This window comes from Phaseolus vulgaris, chromosome 8 (genome assembly GCF_051622355.1).
Source record: "Phaseolus vulgaris cultivar YP4 chromosome 8, ASM5162235v1, whole genome shotgun sequence".
NCBI lineage: Eukaryota > Viridiplantae > Streptophyta > Magnoliopsida > Fabales > Fabaceae > Phaseolus > Phaseolus vulgaris.
This window is the reverse complement of record NC_143505.1, coordinates 62,400,506-62,421,158: the sequence shown is the minus strand read 5'-3', so window position 1 is coordinate 62,421,158 and position 20,653 is coordinate 62,400,506. Positions and strand designations below refer to the sequence as shown.

The window sequence follows — 20,653 nt, the reverse complement described above, 5'->3', positions numbered from 1 at the left end:
TAAAAAAAAGTGCATGTTTTCTAAGTGGCCACTAAAACTCTACTATATTCTCACCTTATTCCATTCTCCACTTGATAGCGTCTAACATGTGTTGTTTTAGGTATCTTAGTTTACAACAACCCTAATAAATAATAGCTAAAGAAAGGTGTTAATGATTGGATAATGGGTTTTAACTGTGCATGACAACCCATATTATTTTTTACACAATCATTAATGCTATTATTTTAATATTTTCTATATCATTTAATTATACATTTATTATTTATCATATGTTCATATTGAAATGTATGACATAAAAACTTAACTTAGTTGTATAGAAGTTAACTTTGATGATTTGCATTTATAATGGTTATGGAGTTTTTGAGGCACATGTGCATTTGGCGCAGTGCACTTCACACGCATGCAGCAGCTTGCATTTGAAAAATAATATAAATAGGTGTGATTGGATTGCAGTGAAAGGAAGAAGAAAGAAGAAAGAAGAAAGAAGAAAGATGAAGGAAGTGAAGAAGGAAATAGTGATACTGGTTCCGTATCCGGCACAGGGACATGTAACTCCCATGCAAAACCTGGGCTGGGCCTTCGCGGCCCAAGGATTTCACCCTCTTATTGTCCTTCCCCGTTCTATTCACCGCCAGCTTCACGGCGAGGAGGAGGAGGAGATGCGGTGGGTGGGCCTGGGAGATGGAGTGGGCCAGGAGGAAAGCCCGGATTTCTTTGCGATGGAATCTGCGATGGAGAAGAGCATGGGGAGGGAGTTGGAAGGGCTGATAGAGAAGGTACGTGGAGAGGGTGATGAGGTGGCGTGCGTGGTGGTTGACCTGTTGGCATCTTGTGCCATAGAAGCAGCCCACCGCTGTGGAATCCCTACTGCTGGATTCTGGCCCGCCATGTTCGCTACTTATCTCTTCATTGCTTCCATTCCTCTCATGCTCCACCGTCGCCTCCTTTCTCACACTGGTCTTTCCTTCACCTTTTTACTTCTTTCTTCCATAAAAATGCAATACAAAACACTTTTTTTCTTTTCCGTTACACCATAAGTGAGTATAAGTGAGTTTTCTTTTGTCCACGTGGACTATATAAATGGGTGCAAATCTTTCATCCTGTTAATGTCACTTGCAACTACTACTCTATTAATCACTTTATTTATAAACTTTATTCATATCATATCTTCAATTTATCCTACCTCCTACAACCACTTTATTAATTTAATTCAATATTTTTGAAAATATGGATTTTTAAAGTAGTTTTTTCTTAAATTTTATGTCTGTAAAAATTACATGAAAGTGATGTTTATGTTTTTTTTATTGACGAGGAACTGTCATAGATAAAATAAGATATGAATGACACTTTGCTACCTTTTGTCCCTACATCTTGTTTTGTTTAAGATTATATACAAAGGTTATTGGTGTTTTTTGCACTCACTCCTTTCCGTCCAAAAAATGAGATTCAGACTCAATAATTTGCAGTTGTTTATGATTGGAAGTCCGAGGTTGTGCGTGCTGATAATGACATGAACAGCAATAACAGGAAATAGTGTCGGATACTGAGATGATTCCTACGCAGTCAAATGAAATGTTATTTTGAAGTCCCTGTTAGCCTAGCACTGTTTACCAAATGAATGAAGACTACATACATATACATAGATACATAGATATTCTAGCACTGTTTATCTCACACTCTAAAACATCAAGTTTAATCAAGAAACAGTAGTTTCCGACTCAATAGTTACCTCTCCTCTTTCTTATACTAAGTCATCCTTCTATCTAATATTTTCTTTAGTATTTATTTCATCATTATTCTCTATTCTAGATATCCAACTTATTCTCTTTATTAACGTCTTTCCCCATGAGATTCTTCCATTACTTATTCAATATCCTAGCCGTTTACCCTATTAACAGGATCAGCCCTATGATCTCACAGCAAACAATTTTTATAGGATATTATTTTCTATCTATCTATCTATGTATTTTATACCCTTGGTTCTTGCCAATAGATGGTGATCTTGCCCTGTGTTTTTCTCTTGCAGGACTTCCGCAACGTGAGGGGAAATTTAGCCTTCATCCTGAGCTGCCGGTGATTTCAACTGAGGATCTACCATGGCTTGTTGGAACAGAAGCTGCAAGGAAAGCAAGATTTAGATTTTGGAAAAGAACTTTGGAGAGGTCAAGTGCTCTGAAATGGCTGCTGGTGAATTCCTTTCCTGATGAAAGCAAACTTGAATTGGCAAACAGGAAGTTGAGTTCAGAAGGTTGTCCACGCGTGTTGCCGATAGGCCCTATATGCAGGAATGGCATAAGAAAAAGTGTGAGCTTTTGGGAGGAAGATTTGAGCTGCTTGAAGTGGCTGGAAAAGCAGAAGACCAAGTCAGTGGTGTACATCTCATTCGGCAGTTGGGTGAGTCCAATTGGGGAAGCCAAGGTGAGAAATTTGGCAGTGGCACTTGAAGCTTCAGGTAGGCCCTTCATTTGGGTATTGAGATCGAGTTGGCGTGAAGGCTTGCCAAATGGATTCTTGGAAAGGGTTGAGAAAGAAGAGAGAGGCAGAGTGGTTAACTGGGCACCCCAGAAACAGATTTTGCAGCATAACTCTGTGGCTTGTTACATCACACACTGTGGGTGGAATTCCATATTGGAGGCTTTGCAGTTCGAAAAGAAATTGGTGTGCTACCCTGTGGCAGGGGACCAGTTTGTGAACTGTGCTTTTGTTGTTGAGGTTTGGAGGGTAGGTTTGAAACTGAATGGGGTGGAGGCAAAGGATGTTGAAGAAGGAATTGCAAGGGTGATAGAAGATGAGGAGATGGATGGGCGATTGAAAACACTGAATCAAAGAATCATGGCTGGTAACAACAATACCGGAGCTTTCATCTTCAAAACCTTCATAAAAGATCTCAAGAGGGCATCTTCACCAACTGCTGTTACTCAAGATGCAACTCAAATCAATATTCCTTGTTATTCCTCCAACAACAAAAATGTGCTATAACTACATACATTGGACTGAAACGACTCGACTTTTCATCAAACACTTGGACTGCAGGGAGGAATGCAGGCCTTTGTGAAGGGACCCTCACCGAAAAATTGAGTTGAGGTGGAGAGTTCTGAAACTATCCACAATGTTATATTTTTCAGAAGGAGTCCTTAGGCTCTGTGATGCCCATGGCTACTTCACTTCAATCTATGTATATTTTTAATGGAAGAAGTATAATGATAATTTCCCCTTTTGTGTGTATTATAGGATATCACCAAATTTTGATTTCGCTACACTCCTTTAAGTCCTGAGCTGAGTGGTGTTCCAGCATATAAAAGGATTAGTCTATCTTAAATTTTTGAACACTCAAGATAGTACACCCTCAACTAGTATATAAGAGATGATATTTTTTAGTGGTATGATATTGATAAAATTCACCATAACTTTTTTTATATTCTGTCATGATTCATTCAAAACTAGTTAATTTAAAATCCCTTAACATTCCTGGTGTTATGATTCATAAATCGACTATATAATTGGATCTAGATCCATCACCTACAAGTGACTAAAATAAAAAGCACTTTTAACATGCAAATGCAAAGCTGAATTAACATGTATCAGTAAAGAGAAGTAAAACTGTGATCTATATATATATATATGAAAGTCTGTATCTGGAGACTAATATTTCTTGAATGAAGAAGGACTCTTCCAACCCAGCATCATATATATAAATATAAAAATTCACTAATTTTTGTGATTGTTCCTTTGAGAACTTTTTCGTTTGTTTCTCCTCTGCAGAAAATTCTGAAGTGATTTCTTTATGGAGAGGTGTGGTGAAATATGTACTAATAATGCTTCAGAACGCAAGCTGCTGCTTTCCACCATTTCTCTACTTGCCAACCATATTATTGCTCTTGCCTGCATTATTTTTTTATCAATAATAAACAAATAAATAATAAAAATATTTCAAAAGTACTTTAATCAATATATAAATAAGACATCTAAAACATCAATCTGAAAAAGAGCATAAAGCAGAGATTTTAAACAGAAAATTTAACAAATTCTAACACTATCTATCTACCTAATGCTTTTTGACTGCATTTATATATTTTCTTTTTAGACTATGCATTTGGTTTAACCACAATCATTTAATTTAATTAACAACAAATTTAATCATTATTTTCTCCCATTTTGTGAGCTAAATGCCCATTCAATTATTTTCCAGATTTAGAGAAAAGATAAAGCACACTTCTTTTAATACAATTATCAGTAAGGGAAGAGAACAAAAAGCACATTTCAAGAAAGAACAACTCAGTGACATAAATTTATTATAAAACCATAACTTTTTCATAAAAAAATTAATTAACCAATGTTGAAGGGATACATGATTGCAAAAAAACAGTTATATTTTTTTACCCAGGAAAAAAAGGCATGATATTTATTAAAAGGGTTTACATTATTCAATTCATCTGTGGCTTGATTATTAGTAGAAATAGAATACAACTATTTTAAATGTTTCAATAAATATAATTAATGCAATGAAATACAACATGTTTACTTACAATCTAAGTTATTTATTCCTTTTAAAAGGTAAATCAAATTGCATGAAAAGGACTTTGAAAAAATAAGCAAATATTTCTTTAAAGCAAGTTAATGAATAATACCTGAAGTTCTGTAGTGTCAAAAATGCAGTGGCGTTCATTATGCAGAATAGCTGCAAGTTTATTGTGTATGTTGAACGTCCCATTCCTACAAATATCTTGCAGAAAATGAAGAAATTAGTGAAGAAGAAAGAAGAAGTGGATATTGGTGAGACATGTAAAAGACAAGTATGAAGGAAAATATTGAAAAGAAAGAGTGGAGGTTGCTTGCATTGAAGGATGAGAAGAGGAAGAATGAAGAGGAAGATGGAGATAGCAGTTTCTCTTCATATATTGTTAACTGGAAAAGTGAAAAATGGAAGTATATTGGAGAAGTGAAAAAAGACAGGAAGAGACAGAGATTTGAAGGTTAGAGAAATATATAGATATAAAAGGGAAAGAATGAATTAGAGTGTGTGGGAAATGAGTTACACATGGGAAAAGTATTGAATATGGTTAGAGAGATTAGGTAGGATAGGTATTACACATGTGGCTTCTATAACATGACACCTACCATTGTTGCTCTTCCAAACTGCATTCTTCCCCAAATTGGAAATTAGGCTACTTCCTCCACCTTACTTACTTGCTTTTACTTTCTCTATGTTTTCGTGTCTTCTACCATTCATTTCTGTTCTAACTAAGAGAGATGTCTTCTTCCTAGAACATACATATTAGTTAGAAATAATGGTTTTTAACCTTGAAATATTGTCTTTTGATGATCCATCTTCACTGTTCTTTATGCAGGAGTTTCTTTCTGTTTCTTCCTCACATTAAATTGTAATCATTATAATCTCGTAGATCTGTCAATTACCATGATTTCCTTCTCGTCTCCCATAAATATCTTGAATGGAAAATATAGACTCATAAGTACCAATGAGTTTGACTCATAACCTTACAACCCTCGACCCCTAAACTATAGGTAACCTTCTATTTATAGACTTCAATTAAACTCGACCCATAATCTTACATCCTCTCTACATCTGACCAAAGCCAATAAAACTTAAAAACTATCAGAAACCTTGACACCTCCACCCATAATCCAACAATTTCAATATCACATTTTTAACTATTTCCTTCCATTCTCAGTTATCATCTCCACCAGCCAATCCCTGTAAGTCGTACTTTTGTAATTTTTGCTATCACATTCTTCATCTCCATTTCTCTCTTTTTCTTCATATATGATAGAAGTGGAGTGAATTTGAAGTAGGAACGTAGTTTGTTAAAAGTGAAGAGAGTAGATAGTTTTGGTGGTGGCATGTGAAGAGTGTGGAAGTGTTCTCATGTGTCATGTTCCACGTGTGTGTTATGAAGTCGTGCATGGTTGTTCTACTTGATGATCAAGAGAGAGTGAAATATCTAAGAATCATGTGCTCCACTGTGTCGGCCTAATGTCCTACCAAGATATTTTCAGCCTATGGATATTTGTAGCATCTAGGCCTCAATTTCATACTTAACTATTTCACTTAATGGGTTACTTCTATTCACTTATTATTATTTTATCATTAATCATTAAATTTCAACAAACATACGGCATACCAATCTGTCAACTAACTTCTTTTACAAAAAGATGCTGGCATAAATAAAAATGGTTCTTTTAACACTTTCATAGTTTTGTGTTGGTATAAATTTCTATGGCTCGGATACGCTTATTGTATTCATGTCAGATACATATATCAGAAAGCAACACTCATAGAACACGGTCCAATTCAAAAAATATTTATTGGATTTCTAACAATTATAACATGATTGTAACACAATTTAAAAAAAACATTAATTTTTTAAAAATTCAAATTTATTATATAAATTTTTATTATGATTATAAAAATAATGAACAAATCTTTTTGAACTAATCATAAAACTAAAGCATATTCATAAACATAAATCTTTATTATCAATTTATATAATAGATAGATATGTATCTCTGTATATTATATTTTAGAGATTATACGTCGTATTAGTGTCCATGTACATTGATAAATCCTTTTATTGTCGTAGGTTTTCCTTTATATTTTCCAATTTAATAAATATAAACCAGAACTGCTTACCTGAAATTCATGCATTCTAAGACACCTAACGACTTTTTCCTTTATTTGTCATACGAGTAGCTTTTCCTAGACTTGCAAATTTTCATTTTATTCACACACTCAAGGGTGTTCCATTAAATTGGTTGAATTACATTATAAGATCGTTTGTGAGTAAAAGGAAAGAACATAGTATACGAAAGTCACGTTTAACTATGTTAATGGACCGTTCAAATCTTGGTTCACACCTTCAAGTGGAAATCCTGATGTTTGAATGTAGTGTAAAAAAATAAGTTAAAAAAGAACAAAAATCTTGGCAGTAATTGTCAGTTGAGGAAGACTGCTATGATGCTGCAATGTTCTCCTTGATTTTGCTGTCAATGCTGCTGCTGCCTTGTCATGTTCACATTCTCCATGGAGGATTGAATCCTCCTACTCTTTCTCCATTCAATAAATTCCATAACCAGATGATTCATACCGATTGCAATCCCAAACCCAATGAACGAGGAAAGGAGAATCGAGAGAATTGCATTTAAATTGAGCTACAAAAGTGAAAAAAAGATGCATGTCAAAATATATTTATTTATTCTCACCGAATTCCAAATATCTTCAAGAAGTTATATGATCTTACAATTGTATAAAATACATGAGCTAAGAGGATAAGAATTGCAAACTGGAAGCAGGCATAGGCCCAAACGAAACTTCTGCTCACTGCACCACAACATCACTTGTGTTAATGAGAAAATAATGACTAGGTATCATATGGTCTACTACACAGGGATTGATTCAACTTCAGAAGGTCCAATGAGCGGGAAAATTAGAGTATGGGTCTCGTTCTAATCAATTTTAATGTCAGAAACAATGGACTATGTCAACTTCGTTTACCATTTTATCCATTTTATAAAATCCTAATCAGATATTGCGGGAGATATAAATTTTGTATCTCTGAACTCACCGGACTTGGCTGTATTCCCCCATTTGCCAAAACCCAAATAAACTGTTTCTTTGAACTCACCAGACTTAACTGTAACCCCCTTTGCCCAAAGCCAAATACTTGAAAATGCATTCTTCCTTGATAAACCACACTTAGACACTTGGGGTGTTTGGTTGGTAGGGGTGTTCTTTTTAAGTTTCCCAACCAATCTTAGGTTGAGAATGTTCAACTCCTTTGCACAGACCTTATTACTTTTTCAATTCTTTTGGTGGTAGGGAAAACTCACATAAGGTATGACATTTACAGGTTTGTACTTCAATACAATTCATTTTCATGCTTCATAAATAATATAAATAAAAACCAGCACAAAATTGAAAGCAAAAGGGAAAACTAAGGAAACTTAAAACATAAAATGACTTTGAAATGCTACTACGGAGGACAGAAGAAAGCAACTTTACCCATAGTTGATGCAATCATAGATGAAAGGAAACCTAAAACACAGGCGAAAGGTAATGAAATGGCAAGAGCACGGGGGCCCAACTCTGAAACCTGGTAGACTAGAAACCATTGGGTCAGGCATACATTTCACACGTTAAAGTGTTAACAAAGGAAGACAAAACTAGAATAAATAAATGAAGTATATACAAAATGATATCCAAGTGCTCTCATACAAAAAGTATTATAAGTATGGCCTTCAATATTAGTAGTAAGTAATAAATAGGCAAAGAAGCAATATCTCCCTTTTTTACTACCCAGAACACACACAGGTACAAAAAATGAATTATATGCAAATGCAATAATTAACGAGTAAATTGAACAAAATAATAGAATGCAAAAAAAAAACATTTGTTTAAATTTGGTCCTACAAACTACCTAAAATATAAAGCACTTTTTTCCACTCCTTCAGCACCAAATATGTGCTCCGTGTTCTTTATGCTCCAAAATAAAGAAATTTTCCTACATTTGTTAAGTGAGAAAAATTCTATACTTACAGTAAATGAGTTAATGCTTTTAAATCACCAATTGACTACTACAAATTGGTGAAAATAAACTTTCATAAGTAAGTTTCTCGTGTATATGACAATGTGACCATTGGATGCAACAAGCCCAAAATCATAACTTGATGCATGCAGCAATTAGCCAGTCACCATAAACTTCATTGCAGGTACAAAGAAAAGCATACCAGTAGTTGCTCTAGGAAACAAAAGTAAGCAAGCATGCTGACCAAGATCAGTACTGGTATATCCTGCCAGATCCTGTCATGCGTGAAATAGTCAGAATTACAATTAAGGAAATTCACTGGTGATTTGTCATATGTTGCTCTATAATACTTTGGTATAGTGGAGAACTCTTGGGTGAGACTTAAGGACCGAAACTAGACTCCTTATTTATTTCTAAGTTTATGTTTTATTTTGTTAACTTATAAGGGATTAAGGGTTCTGGACTTACTTTCTATATCTACTTTTTGGAAATTAAATGTTTTGCAATCAAAGGTTTAGCACTAAACCTTCTTCAAAAAAACTCAATTAACCTCCCTCAAGAGTTATTGAGGTCACTTGGTTAGCATTATTTTTTGTAATTCTTTCCTTGTATTCTTTCTTTTCCTTAAAACGAAAAGAGGATGCCAAACAATAAGACCATATCTTAATGCAACCGACTCATGTGTGCAAGTAAACTGAAGCTGCAGCATTTAACAACCCCAAATTGTTAAGATCTACAACTTTATATAGTTTATAATCAGCCCAGCAGCCCTAATAACATAGATAAACCAAATAAGATACTTGGGACTTCTAGTCTTGTATATTCTAATAGAAGTCAAAGTCTGGAACACAAGACCTATCAGATAAACATGACAATAACACTTTAGGTCTCTTATATGTCAGTTTAAGTGCTAATTGAACACACAAATGACAAACACAGACATAATTAATCATACCTGTAATAAACTACTTCTGTCTGCGGTGGCACATTTGATGTCTGTCTAACAGTAGTTTGACGATTGAAAATTTTCAACAGTGTTACTGGGAGGTTTTGGACTTCCTGCTTGCAGACATCACAGGTCCTGTTTCCCTTTATACTAAACCACTTCACAGCACATTCCTGGTGAGCAAGTGCAAGATCACCTTTACAACTGCATTCCATCTTAAGTGTATTCCCTCCTTCCCCAAGCTCCACCAAACAAATCCTACAAACTGCTTGTTCTTCTGGAATATCCTCAGTGGCATCTTCGATGGCTAAAAAGGAAAGAACAGAGTGAAAAGACACAATGGAGAACCAGGACAGATTTAAGCATATGCTTAACAATACCTAGATAACAATGAGAATAGAAAATTGATTAAAAAAATTAATCATGGTATCAAAAATTCCACTCCCTTATTAACCTGTTTCTATTTAAATATCAAGTAATCCTAACTCACAGAAAAAGACAATCTAACCTATACTAAACCCTAAAATCAAAATTGAAAATTATAATTAAAAGCTAACATCATTATAAACTTCATTCAGGATTATTATTTCTTTCTTTAATTGGGAGAGTCCACTGCAATAAAATGAAAGGGATTTCTTTAGATTATTATATATGTCCAGGAAACCTCTATTTCCTTTCCTCTGTATTAATGTTGCTAATTTCATTTAATTTATGGTTTAGATTATATAGTTTTAGTGCTCAACCCGATATCAAATACTTGTTGATTGTCAAATGACACAACATTTCATATTACGCATAATGTTGATCAGGAAGTTTAAAAAAAAGGGACATTTAGAAGAAAACTTTGTAAATTCCATATATTTTGTGAAATTACCGATCTCTGGAACGAAACCACCATCAGTTGAGTTTATACGAACAGTTTGAAGATGTGGCTTTGCTGAAATTACACGAATTAAGCCCTTGGAATCAGTAACCCTTAAACCAGTGGTTTTGCCATTAGCTGGGACTGAAAACGATCGAGTCAAATGCGGATGAACACCCGTTTTCTACACAACAAGAAAAAGGCATATAGTAAGCAACATATGTTCTTTTTCACTTACAAAATGTAAAAAAGTAAGTACAGTGTAAAAGTAGTTGTTTTGGTCTTGAGACAAGAATGAACAGTGGAAACATACACTTGAACCAGAATCAGACACAAAATGTCCTCCATCTGCCTTCTCTGAAGCTGAAGTTGCAAATGGAGTAACTGGTAACGAGTGTGCACCTTTTGTTGATGGGGAGAAGACCTTACTTATAAGAGACAGATGAATTGAATTGGAAGGTTTATCCAAAGGAGAATCTGACGAGGGAGTTTTAGGAACTATTAGACCTGTCCTTTCAATATCCTGGGAAGAAGTATTTGTCTTAATGCTCCTCAGAGGAAGTGAAGTTCTCATTGAAGACCTGACTTTGGCTGAATTTGGCCTTGGAGGAAGTCCTCTAGTGGAACCAGGACTTGATCGTGAAACTGAAGGACCATCAGTCTTTGCAAAAGTAGATAATGCAATATCTAAGGACCAAGCTGGAATTTGCAGTGAGGATAGATTAGGTCGTCTGGGCTGAGTTATCTTGGACACCTTGTCACCCTCTTCATTTCCAGTGCATCTCTACAATGCCATGAAATCAAACTAAATTCAGAGCTGAACCTGTTTATTTATATTCCTTTAACGATGCCATGCTATTATAATTAATCAATACTTTACTCTATCCAGTTAACACTAAATGGCTAAAACAATGGTAATCTAATGCTAATCAATCCCCAAAAAACAAATAAAATCAGATTATTTTGCATTGCCACACCCAGAAAAAAAAAATTCTGGAATGAAAAACAAAACGCAGAATCAAGTCAGCAGTGAGATTACGATTATTCAGATCAAACCCAAACCAGGGTGAAAAAAAAAAAATTAGAGTAACCTGGGAAGGATCCGGAACAAAATGAGCGTGAAATTGAAGATCAGCATCAGCACCGTCACCTCTATTTTCCATCCAAAGAAATGCTTTGGCAAAACTGTTACAGTTTCCGCATCAAATGCCCAAATGCCATAATGCGTGTTATATTTTGATTGAATTGTGAGTAGCATTATAATAATGGAAGGAAAAGGAGGTGACAATGATGATACCGATCGGAAGAAGGATTAGGGTTCCTTTGATTCAAACAATTAATTAATTAATGAACGAAAATGAAAAGATTAAACACTTTTTTGGAGTTGTTAACTCACGATTATTACCCGCCAACTGCAACTCGTGACATGCCAACTTTATGATCCTTCCACTTCTCCCACGATTCTCCATTTTACGTTTTTTCTCTGCACTTTGCTCACACACACTTTTCTTCCACTCCTCACACGCCTCTTTCAATTCCTTCTCATCTTTTTTCATCTCACAGATTCAATAAATATACATAAACAATCAAACGCCCCTTTTCCTCATTTTTCTTCCATGCATCTTCATGTGAACAACTTTTTTGAAAAAAAAAAATGCTTAAATGTTAATAATAACTTTTGCTTAAAAAAGTTATATAGTTTAAATCCTATGTATTATTTATTTATTTAAATAATAAGAATTTTCATACTGTGATTTAACTATAGTGTATAACATAAATTCTCATTTATACTTTTTTTTTTGTTTTGAATAAAATTAATTATTCCTTTTAAATTAAATTTCAAAATATTAAGCGCCACATATAGAATAGGTTATGTATTATAAAGAGATTTTATATAATATTTATCTGTTTAATAATTATTTTAAAAATATATTAATGATGAGTTCTAATTAATTATAAATTAAATTATCGAATTAACTTTAATATAAAAACAAAACGTCTTTAACCTTTAGTTACTGTATTTTAAACTTAGACAATCTAACTCTTCTTTTTATTATTATTTTTTTTATTGCCAATAAAAAAAAAATTATTATTTAAATAAATATTAACTCAATATAAAGTAAAAATGTCGAATTGGTTACACATTCATTTTCAATAATTTTTAGGATTTTCATTTTATCATTCCATCATAATATTTTGTAGGTAGTTATTATTAATTAAGTTTACAATTTTATCATATTGTATAATTGTCAATCCAACTAAATCAATAAAATAGGAGTTTAACTGTATTTTTGTCCCCTTTTTCAATTTTACAAATTTGCCTCTCTAGTTTTTTTTTATGAATTTGGTCTCAATATTATAATCTTACAAATGTGGTCAATTGATAATGATTATTAATTATCATCGCATATATATAATTTATAAATAAAATTATTGGGAAACTAATATATTTATTTTCTATGTTAGAAAATTATTTTTATGGAACTAGGTTGACATCTTAAACTGTGAATTTCAACTTGATTTTGGAGATAATAATTAAGTATAATATTTTCTTTGATATTATAATAGAAAATATTGGGCATGATTTTAATAATTGATTAGAGTTAGGTTTTTAACTTATATTAGGCATGTCAGGGTATAAATATTAAGAATTTATGTTTTATTATTATTGTTTCTAGTTGTTTTTAAGTAAGGAAATGTGTAATAATTGGTTATTAAATTTATGTCACTTAAGAGTATTGTGGTCATTCTAATTGAATAATTTTAAGGGATGGAAAGATTCATAGGTTCAAATCATTTAAGATTATAAATATTGGAAATTTATGCCATAATTTTCAATCTTATTTTCGATTATTGAATTATTTTTATATTTTTGTCTTATTTTTCTTTTAATCACTTATTTAATATATTTTACTCAAAATTAAATTATTTTAGATAAAGATGTTTAGTAATATCATCGTAGGCGTTTTAGTATATTAGTACAATATTTTTACCATCTCACTAAAATGGGATTAATTTTTTGAAAATTATGAATTAAATGTTAGTTGTAAATCAAAGTGACATGATTTCTATCCTATCAAGATAAAATCATACCAAAGTGACAAAATTTTAATTTTAGAGATAACACGACTTTTTTTAATAAAATTGTATTTGTAATTTTTAATTTATAATTTTCACAAAATCAACTCTATTTCAATGATTTGGTTAAAAAAATTCTTAGTATAATGAAAAAAATCTACCAATATCGTTATACGAATAAAGATTCATAACATTGATTAAAAAAAACAACTAGAATCTTTATTTTATAATGTGTTTTATATGATGTAACTTAGAACTTAGTTGTAATTAAATTTTCTTTTGTGCTCTTATATTTCATTGTTTTAAGTTTAGGTGTACCAAATAATCTTATATAAAAAAAATATGATGTATAAACATTAGTTATAGTTATATCATGTAAATATTGTTTAATTATTCATATTTGTTAGTATATATACGTTATTATTTCTTAATTTGATTAAGGTGTTACACATTTTAGTGTGAAAGAGGTAGAGATCCTTCCATACATAACATTATAAATTAATTAGGTCAAATTAGTACTTGTTGAAAATGTTGTTTTTGTTAGTCTTATGTTTCTGTATAATTATTTTTGTGTATAAGTGATTTCTTGTAGAAAACATTTGATCTTCTTTCTCCATTATTTGTTGGTGGATGCAATTGTTTTGTTTTTAGTAAAATAGAAAGGAAAATGAAAAGAAAATGTATTGAATTGATGAGAAAGGTAGAGGAAAGTGGTGAGAGGAAGGTGGTGGGGAGTTTCATGTCTGCGGAATTTGAGTTTGGTGGAAGACTCCTCACCCACACAACACCCCACTACTTGCTTCTTCCTCGATGCATCCTCAAACTCATGCATTGCACTTCACTCACCACACACACTTACTAATTCAACTCATCATCCAAAACTCACTAATTTCACTACATCAATCACATCATCAAATTATTCATTTCTGCTAAAAACCAAACACTCATCAACAACATTATTTGTCTATCGTGGAACTCCCTTTTCATACTACTCAAACCATGCATTCTTATCATTCTTATGTAGATTCATCAAACCATATCTAATTGTATAAACAAAGAGAATCTAGATAGTATTTGAGACTGGACGTATGATTGCTGACGTATCGATGATGTTGTGATTCTTTTGTTTTAAGTCTTCTTCCACAAATGATGATGCTCGATTGGGATGACCTAAAAAAAGCACTCTTACAAGTACTCTCTGTAAAGAGTGTATATTGGTAATTTACAAAAGCGTACCTTACACCTTTATATACCTTACCCCTTACGTACAATTGCTGACGTGCCGATGATGCTTTGGTTCCTTCCTTCAAGTCTTATTCCACAAATGTTGATGCTCAGTTGGGGTGATATGAAAAATCAGGTATTCTGACGAATACTCTTTATAAAGAATATATATTGGTAATTGATAAAAACGTATCTTACCTTAAGCGTAAGGAGATATAGATATATTTAAAGAATATCTTAAGTACTTAGCTGATTTGTCAATGTATCCCACATATTTCGAAAGGTTAATATGACTTATTATTATTAAATGCCACCGTAAGTATCACTATTATCATCTATTGTATGTCTGATGATGTTCTTTTGACTCGACGCTCAGTCACCTAGATTGAGACTAGTTCGATCGGTACCGGCCGGTACACCATTTGAAAAGGTTAAGTATATTTTTTTGTTTATTAATAGAATAATAATTAAGTTGTCGTTGTAGGAGAGATGAACACGTGGTCCTAAATGAAGGGCGAGGATGAGCAATTGAAAGCAGCATAAATAGCCCACCATTGCACATTTTTCTTCCTTCCTCACCAAACCAATCTGTGTTTCCCTCCTTCCACCACTCATCACACCATGTCTGCCTCTGTTCCTAACCATCGCTTCCCAAATTACTATCAACAAACCCAATTCTCCGGCGGTCAAGAGCTGCTCCCCTCTTCAGTTTCCGACGCCACAACCGTCACAACCACCGCGGCGCCGGCCCAGTTGAGCCCAGAAGGCCGAGTGTCGAAGCCCATCAGGCGGCGTTGCCGGGCCTCGAGGCGAACTCCGACGACTCTTCTTAACACGGACGCCACCAACTTCCGGGCCATGGTGCAACAGTTCACCGGCGCTCCTTCTGCGTCCGATCTGTTTGGGCCGCCACGTCCACTCCCTGTGAACCCTAATGGGCTCATGTTGGCCCCTTCTCACTCTCTTCAGCAGCAGCAATACCTTTATCAGCAGCAGCACTACCCAACAGCATACACAGAAGGAGGAGACAATGGTTTGTTTCAGAGACTGAGCAACCCAACAGCAACAAATGATGGAGGTGGGGTTTTCATGGAGGAACGTTTCTTGCCAACTTCGTCTTCTTGATAGTCCCATAGGAATGAAAGAGATTAGAAGTTTGTTCCCACTGAGAGAGAGAGAGAGCGACATGTGCAAAGCAGAACATTGGATAATTAGGTGTTAATTTGTTGACCAACCCCATCGGTGTCAACGTGAAATGGAAGTTTGTATGTGTTTCTCTGGTGCACAAATCCAGCTTTGTTTTTTCTTTCTTTTTCTTTCATTATTATTTGAATGATGACGATGATGTTGTACATCTCCTAAATCTGTGTATTTGTTTTTGTTTTTTATATGATCAATTAATTGGGACCCTCTTTAGGGAGTCCTACCCGATTATATTTAGTTTAATTGTTTTGGATATGGAAAATAATGCTTTGAAAACCTCATAATTGTATATAATCTGAACAATTTATATATATATATAATAAAAGATAAATTTGTAATTAAATAATATAAAAAGGTATTAAAAATAATAGTATTGAAGTGATTATATAAAAAAATGTGGGTTGTGACTTGTGAGTCTATATTACTTTTTGAATTTGATTACTTCTTCTGCCAACCAATAATCTTTTACGTATCTTGACTTGCTTCCTTATTATACCTCTCTCTCTATCTATCTACCTATATATATATATATAACACAACCTTATTCATACACTTAAGTTTGATGTGTGTGACATGGAGTTTCAAATATTATACTACCTACTTTTTTATATTTTCAATTAGTTTTTGGGAAAACCCATGGCAAGAAAAAAGTATATATAAACTTCAAGGGAAAAATCAAATACGCTTCAATTTTTTTTAAGGATTAAACTATTTTTAAGTTTTATGATTGTAGTTTCAATTCTTTTATAGCGAATTTTACATTCAGATAACTTCAATTTATGCATGAAAGAAAGATTATATAATCCCTCAATAAGGATTAGTTTCTAAATTATATCCTTAAAAATATAAATAGATTACGTAAATTCGTAATTAGTTTCCACTTATAAAAATATCCACGTTATTCTACATTCAAGAAAAAAAAACTTTTAGTTTTGGCATTATAAAATTAATTTGATATCAGTCAACGATTAAGATTAATCTAAACACTATGAATTACGTTTAAATTCATACCATGCATTTTGCTACAAGAAGGCATGCAATTTTTATAGTATATTCTCTTCGTCTTTTGTTAATGGGCAGAATCTTGATAATACATACAAGTACTCTCTCAAGTCATGATTACTACAGAAGAAAGCGAGTGACAAGATAATCAAAATGTACAATCCAAAATTAAGTTAATATAAAGGTCATGGTATTTTTCCCATCTAAAATTAAGCATATGCACAAACAACACTTTCACGTATACCACAATTCAACACGCAAAATTTTTACCACACCAGCTAAATGAAAGTTTCCTTGTGCAACTCCAAATCCACTATCCAACATATAATGCATATAATGTTACAGATATTGCATGGACAGTGCTATTGACATTCTGCCGAGAACCAAACAATCCATCCAAGTATACCTACTTTTGGTTCTCATCTTTTCCATTATTTTGAGGATTAAGCTCATCATCATCATAATATTCTTCAAAAAATTCTTCATCACTGTCATCCTCCTCATCATAATAATACTCCTCTTCGTCATCATCGTTATTGTCCTTGCCGTTTTCTAGAAGAAGTGTGCCATCACCTGACTGCTGACCTCTTAACCTCTCTTGAATACGATCCCTAATTGCTGTTCCCTGTTTTGTAAAACCAAGTGATAAAAAAAAACACGATGAAGTAAACAAGTAGTTTACATACACCAGAAGAGTTACATAGCTTTTTCACATAAATTAGCTCACCATCTTGTGGCAACCTTCTTCAAACATTTCCAGAAATCCAGCAACCCAACGATCAGCATTTTCCACCCACTCATTCCTATGCATACCAGCAGTCTTTGCAACAATTTGGATCTGGATAAACCACACAAATATACGCTTCTTTACCGTAATTCAATTAAAAAAAACAGATAATTGTTAAGGTAGGATACTATTATGCATACATAAATGTTGAAAGGAGAATACTTAGGTCCACAGGACAATAAGTATTGCCTTTATAATAGAAAAAACCTAGGCTTTCTCATGTTCCTTTCTTACGGAAATACATTTAGCAAAATCAATCATTTGAAAAAGCTGCTTCCCAATACTGATTTTTGAAACTATTGTTACAGATCTTGTCGTATTGACATGTAAGGTGTCAATGATATTTTTCCTTTTGCAAAAAGAACTATTAATAGAGACAGACTCATAGACAAAGAGAGAGAGAGAGATGCAATAATATTAAAATAGTATCAAATCTCTATTTTCTTTTACAAGACAACTACAGTAAGGCCAGTTTTTTCACTCTAGTCTTTTCCATGCACACACAAGAATCTTAATGTTGTACAAATATTAACATGACCTTAGCAAGGTCATGGAGAAAAGGCGAAACAAGTAATATTTGGATATAGCTTAAAATAGGGAATTACGCCAAATCAATCAAGCAACTGACTGATATTGGTTTCATGGCAATGAATCATACAACCAGTAATTTACCAGTGAAAGTGTGAAACAGAGTGATCTAGGATACTCGTTAGTGAAGGTTTGAGAAAAAAAAGGTTAGGAACTGAGAGCAACAAGTCAAAGTTATATCGAGAAAAAATATAAATTACATAAACTTAGCATGTGCTCAAAGGCTTGCCATCCCCGCCTCTCCACCCCCATGGCCCCCTTCTCTAATTACAATAGCAATCAAACATCAACAATATCCAGGAAGTGGCTAACCAACAATATCCAGTAATAAAACATACAGAAGATATGGAAACAAAGACATATGAGGAAATATATCACAATATGAGGAACGCAATGTTTGAAAAGGTATATTCAATTAATTTGGTAATACTAGGAGTCCATGCTTCTGAATTAAATAATACTGCATAATTCTAAAGAATAGTTAAACAATATAACCATGCGTCAATTTAGATAGGGTTTCTATATTTTTTTGTTGATTTTACTCCTTAATTATGTTTTTGTCCTTGACAAAGCACCCAGAAATCCTCAGATGCAATACTTCGACAAAACTGTGAAAATAAACCATTGAGTCCCAAAACCTGTAGCACATGTCCAGCGTCCCATAACAGTTTGAATCACAACCAACCAAGAATAACTATGGAAATTTTCAAATAACTTTACTTGACATTCTCACCTCCTACTTCAATGATGATTACATTACATTATACATGCCTTTTCATCCTACAACACTTCCATCCCATTTAATTCAAATAATTTTGCCTAACACAAGTATTAATTTGAATTGATTAACTAAATTATATCTGGTAGCAATACATACCTTTTCACCAACTTTTTCTTGATGTTCTTTCACTTTCTCTTGTAATGTTTTCAACCTTCTATTCACCCTCAGTCGCTTTTCCTATTTAAGTCAAAACAATGAAAACCACAAGAGACAAGAGTATTCACCAAAGGAACAACACGAGTAACATCAGTATAAGCACAAAAATTCGCTGAAAGAGGTATCCTGTTAAATTTTTAAGTAAAATATATCAGAGTGATTTATGCCAAATCATGCCTTCACATAGCTCACGCCAAGCTCATTTCTCGAGTAGCCACGATCCAAGTTCCGCAACACATATTGATTATAATCTTTGACAATCCTCATTATAACATCTGACGTGGATATTCCTTCAGTCCGTTTTGTTTCCTTAAACCTCCCAACAGATTTAACCTACATACAAAATTCACGGCTTATAGTACAAGCGAAAGGGGAAATTTACAAGGAAATAATATAAAAAATAAACATTTTGTCATACATACAAATTCATAAACATCATTGGCAGCACCACTGGCATCAGCATAACTGTGGACAATGGGTTGAGAAATGCAAAAGGATGATTACATTATGCATACAAATGCAATGAAATGAAAGGATCCAAGTTACTAGATTCACATGTTGATGTTGAGATATTATTCTTACGGAAGAGAGTCATGAGCCACATAGGCAATGTTGTGCTTGTCAAGAAACTCTTGATTAATAACCCAAGGGGCATCAGGAATAACTTCATCCACCCATCTGCTCTCAAAATGAAACCAAATCGAAATTGAAATTGAGAATGAAATTGAAATTGAAAGAGTTGAAGCAACAAGGTTGTGTAAACAAAATATCATACTTGCAGTGGCGAAGGGATTCATATCGTTCAGCCTCTGTCATAACAGTTTTGCCTTTGTATTTGTGGGTGACTTCATCGTTGCAGCACCCAACCAGTAAATACGTATTCGGAAACCTAAAATTCGAGGGTAAGCAACCATGGCTAAACACTTCCTTCTTCTTTGTTTACCAATCTTCAATTAATTTGTTAATTTTTCATTATTAATGATTTCACATAAAATGCATAATTGTGCTTGATGAATCAGATCTCGGAGGGTGATTGGCACAGAAGGCATAAGATTGAATGAAGTAGCAAATTAGGAGGAAATGATGCATACGATTTCTTGGCTTGCTCCAGGGAGCGAGCGTGGCCAAAGTGGAAGAGATCGTAGATGCCGTCGGCGTACACCCGAATGGGACGGTCCTCCGGAGGCGCCGCCGTGTCGGAATTCGACTGTTCGCTGTGATCTGCCATTCGCCTCTTCTCCTCTGCTCCTCTGCTCCGCCCCTCTTCTCCTTCGTTAAACCGTAATTTCGCAAATGCGTTTTTTCCTTCTTCACTGTTTTCCCAAAATCCTTTTTCTTTTTTCTTTTTTTCCTTTTTTCTTTTTATTAAATACTCAAATGTTCTTCTTTTCCCTCCTCCAAGAAATTTTTTCTAAACCTTTAAAAGTAAAAAGAAATAATTCATATATATATTATCACTTCATTATAAATTATATATGCACATTTG

The 20,653-nt window shown here is 33.5% G+C and overlaps 5 protein-coding genes across 11 annotated transcripts; 2 read left to right on the top strand and 3 right to left on the bottom strand.

Annotated features, from left to right (window-relative positions):
* Positions 1-328: 328 nt before the first annotated feature.
* Positions 329-3,225, top strand: LOC137824093 (UDP-Glycosyltransferase superfamily protein). The gene is made up of 2 exons (XM_068629547.2): positions 329-957; positions 2,027-3,225. Exons 1-2 carry the CDS (start codon positions 330-332, stop codon positions 2,977-2,979), a joined length of 1,581 nt encoding a protein of 526 aa, XP_068485648.2. The 5' UTR covers position 329; the 3' UTR covers positions 2,980-3,225.
* Positions 3,226-3,591: 366 nt separating this feature from the next.
* LOC150025714 (uncharacterized) lies at positions 3,592-4,953 on the bottom strand. Its single transcript, XM_090294549.1, has 3 exons — positions 4,837-4,953; positions 4,629-4,713; positions 3,592-3,882 (listed from the first exon to the last, which is right to left on the bottom strand). The coding sequence occupies exons 1-3, from the start codon at positions 4,893-4,895 to the stop codon at positions 3,709-3,711; spliced, it is 318 nt and encodes a 105-aa protein (XP_090150675.1). The 5' UTR covers positions 4,896-4,953; the 3' UTR covers positions 3,592-3,708.
* Positions 4,954-6,710: 1,757 nt separating this feature from the next.
* Positions 6,711-12,003, bottom strand: LOC137826091 (uncharacterized). 7 transcript variants are annotated; one of them, XR_011083408.2, is made up of 9 exons: positions 11,754-11,904; positions 11,440-11,533; positions 10,662-11,132; positions 10,361-10,532; positions 9,496-9,793; positions 8,743-8,815; positions 8,018-8,116; positions 7,257-7,336; positions 6,711-7,167 (listed from the first exon to the last, which is right to left on the bottom strand). XR_011083408.2 is itself a non-coding variant. In XM_068631940.2 (9 exons), exons 1-9 carry the CDS (start codon positions 11,774-11,776, stop codon positions 7,003-7,005), a joined length of 1,467 nt encoding a protein of 488 aa, XP_068488041.2. In that variant the 5' UTR covers positions 11,777-11,949; the 3' UTR covers positions 6,711-7,002. The 7 variants fall into 7 exon arrangements, 4 of the variants coding, with proteins under 4 accessions (XP_068488041.2, XP_068488043.2, XP_090150538.1 ...); XM_068631940.2 differs by having other exon boundaries at positions 8,018-8,108; positions 11,754-11,949; XM_068631942.2 differs by having other exon boundaries at positions 8,018-8,108; positions 11,745-11,892.
* Positions 12,004-15,210: 3,207 nt separating this feature from the next.
* Positions 15,211-16,096, top strand: LOC137825460 (uncharacterized). The gene has a single exon (XM_068631123.2). It carries the CDS (start codon positions 15,272-15,274, stop codon positions 15,773-15,775), a length of 504 nt encoding a protein of 167 aa, XP_068487224.2. The 5' UTR covers positions 15,211-15,271; the 3' UTR covers positions 15,776-16,096.
* A 915-nt stretch (positions 16,097-17,011) lies between these two features.
* Positions 17,012-20,594, bottom strand: LOC137824082 (choline-phosphate cytidylyltransferase 2). The gene is made up of 8 exons (XM_068629535.2): positions 20,259-20,594; positions 19,943-20,056; positions 19,750-19,845; positions 19,590-19,632; positions 19,345-19,500; positions 19,108-19,188; positions 17,583-17,693; positions 17,012-17,480 (listed from the first exon to the last, which is right to left on the bottom strand). Exons 1-8 carry the CDS (start codon positions 20,393-20,395, stop codon positions 17,262-17,264), a joined length of 957 nt encoding a protein of 318 aa, XP_068485636.2. The 5' UTR covers positions 20,396-20,594; the 3' UTR covers positions 17,012-17,261.
* Positions 20,595-20,653: the final 59 nt, after the last annotated feature.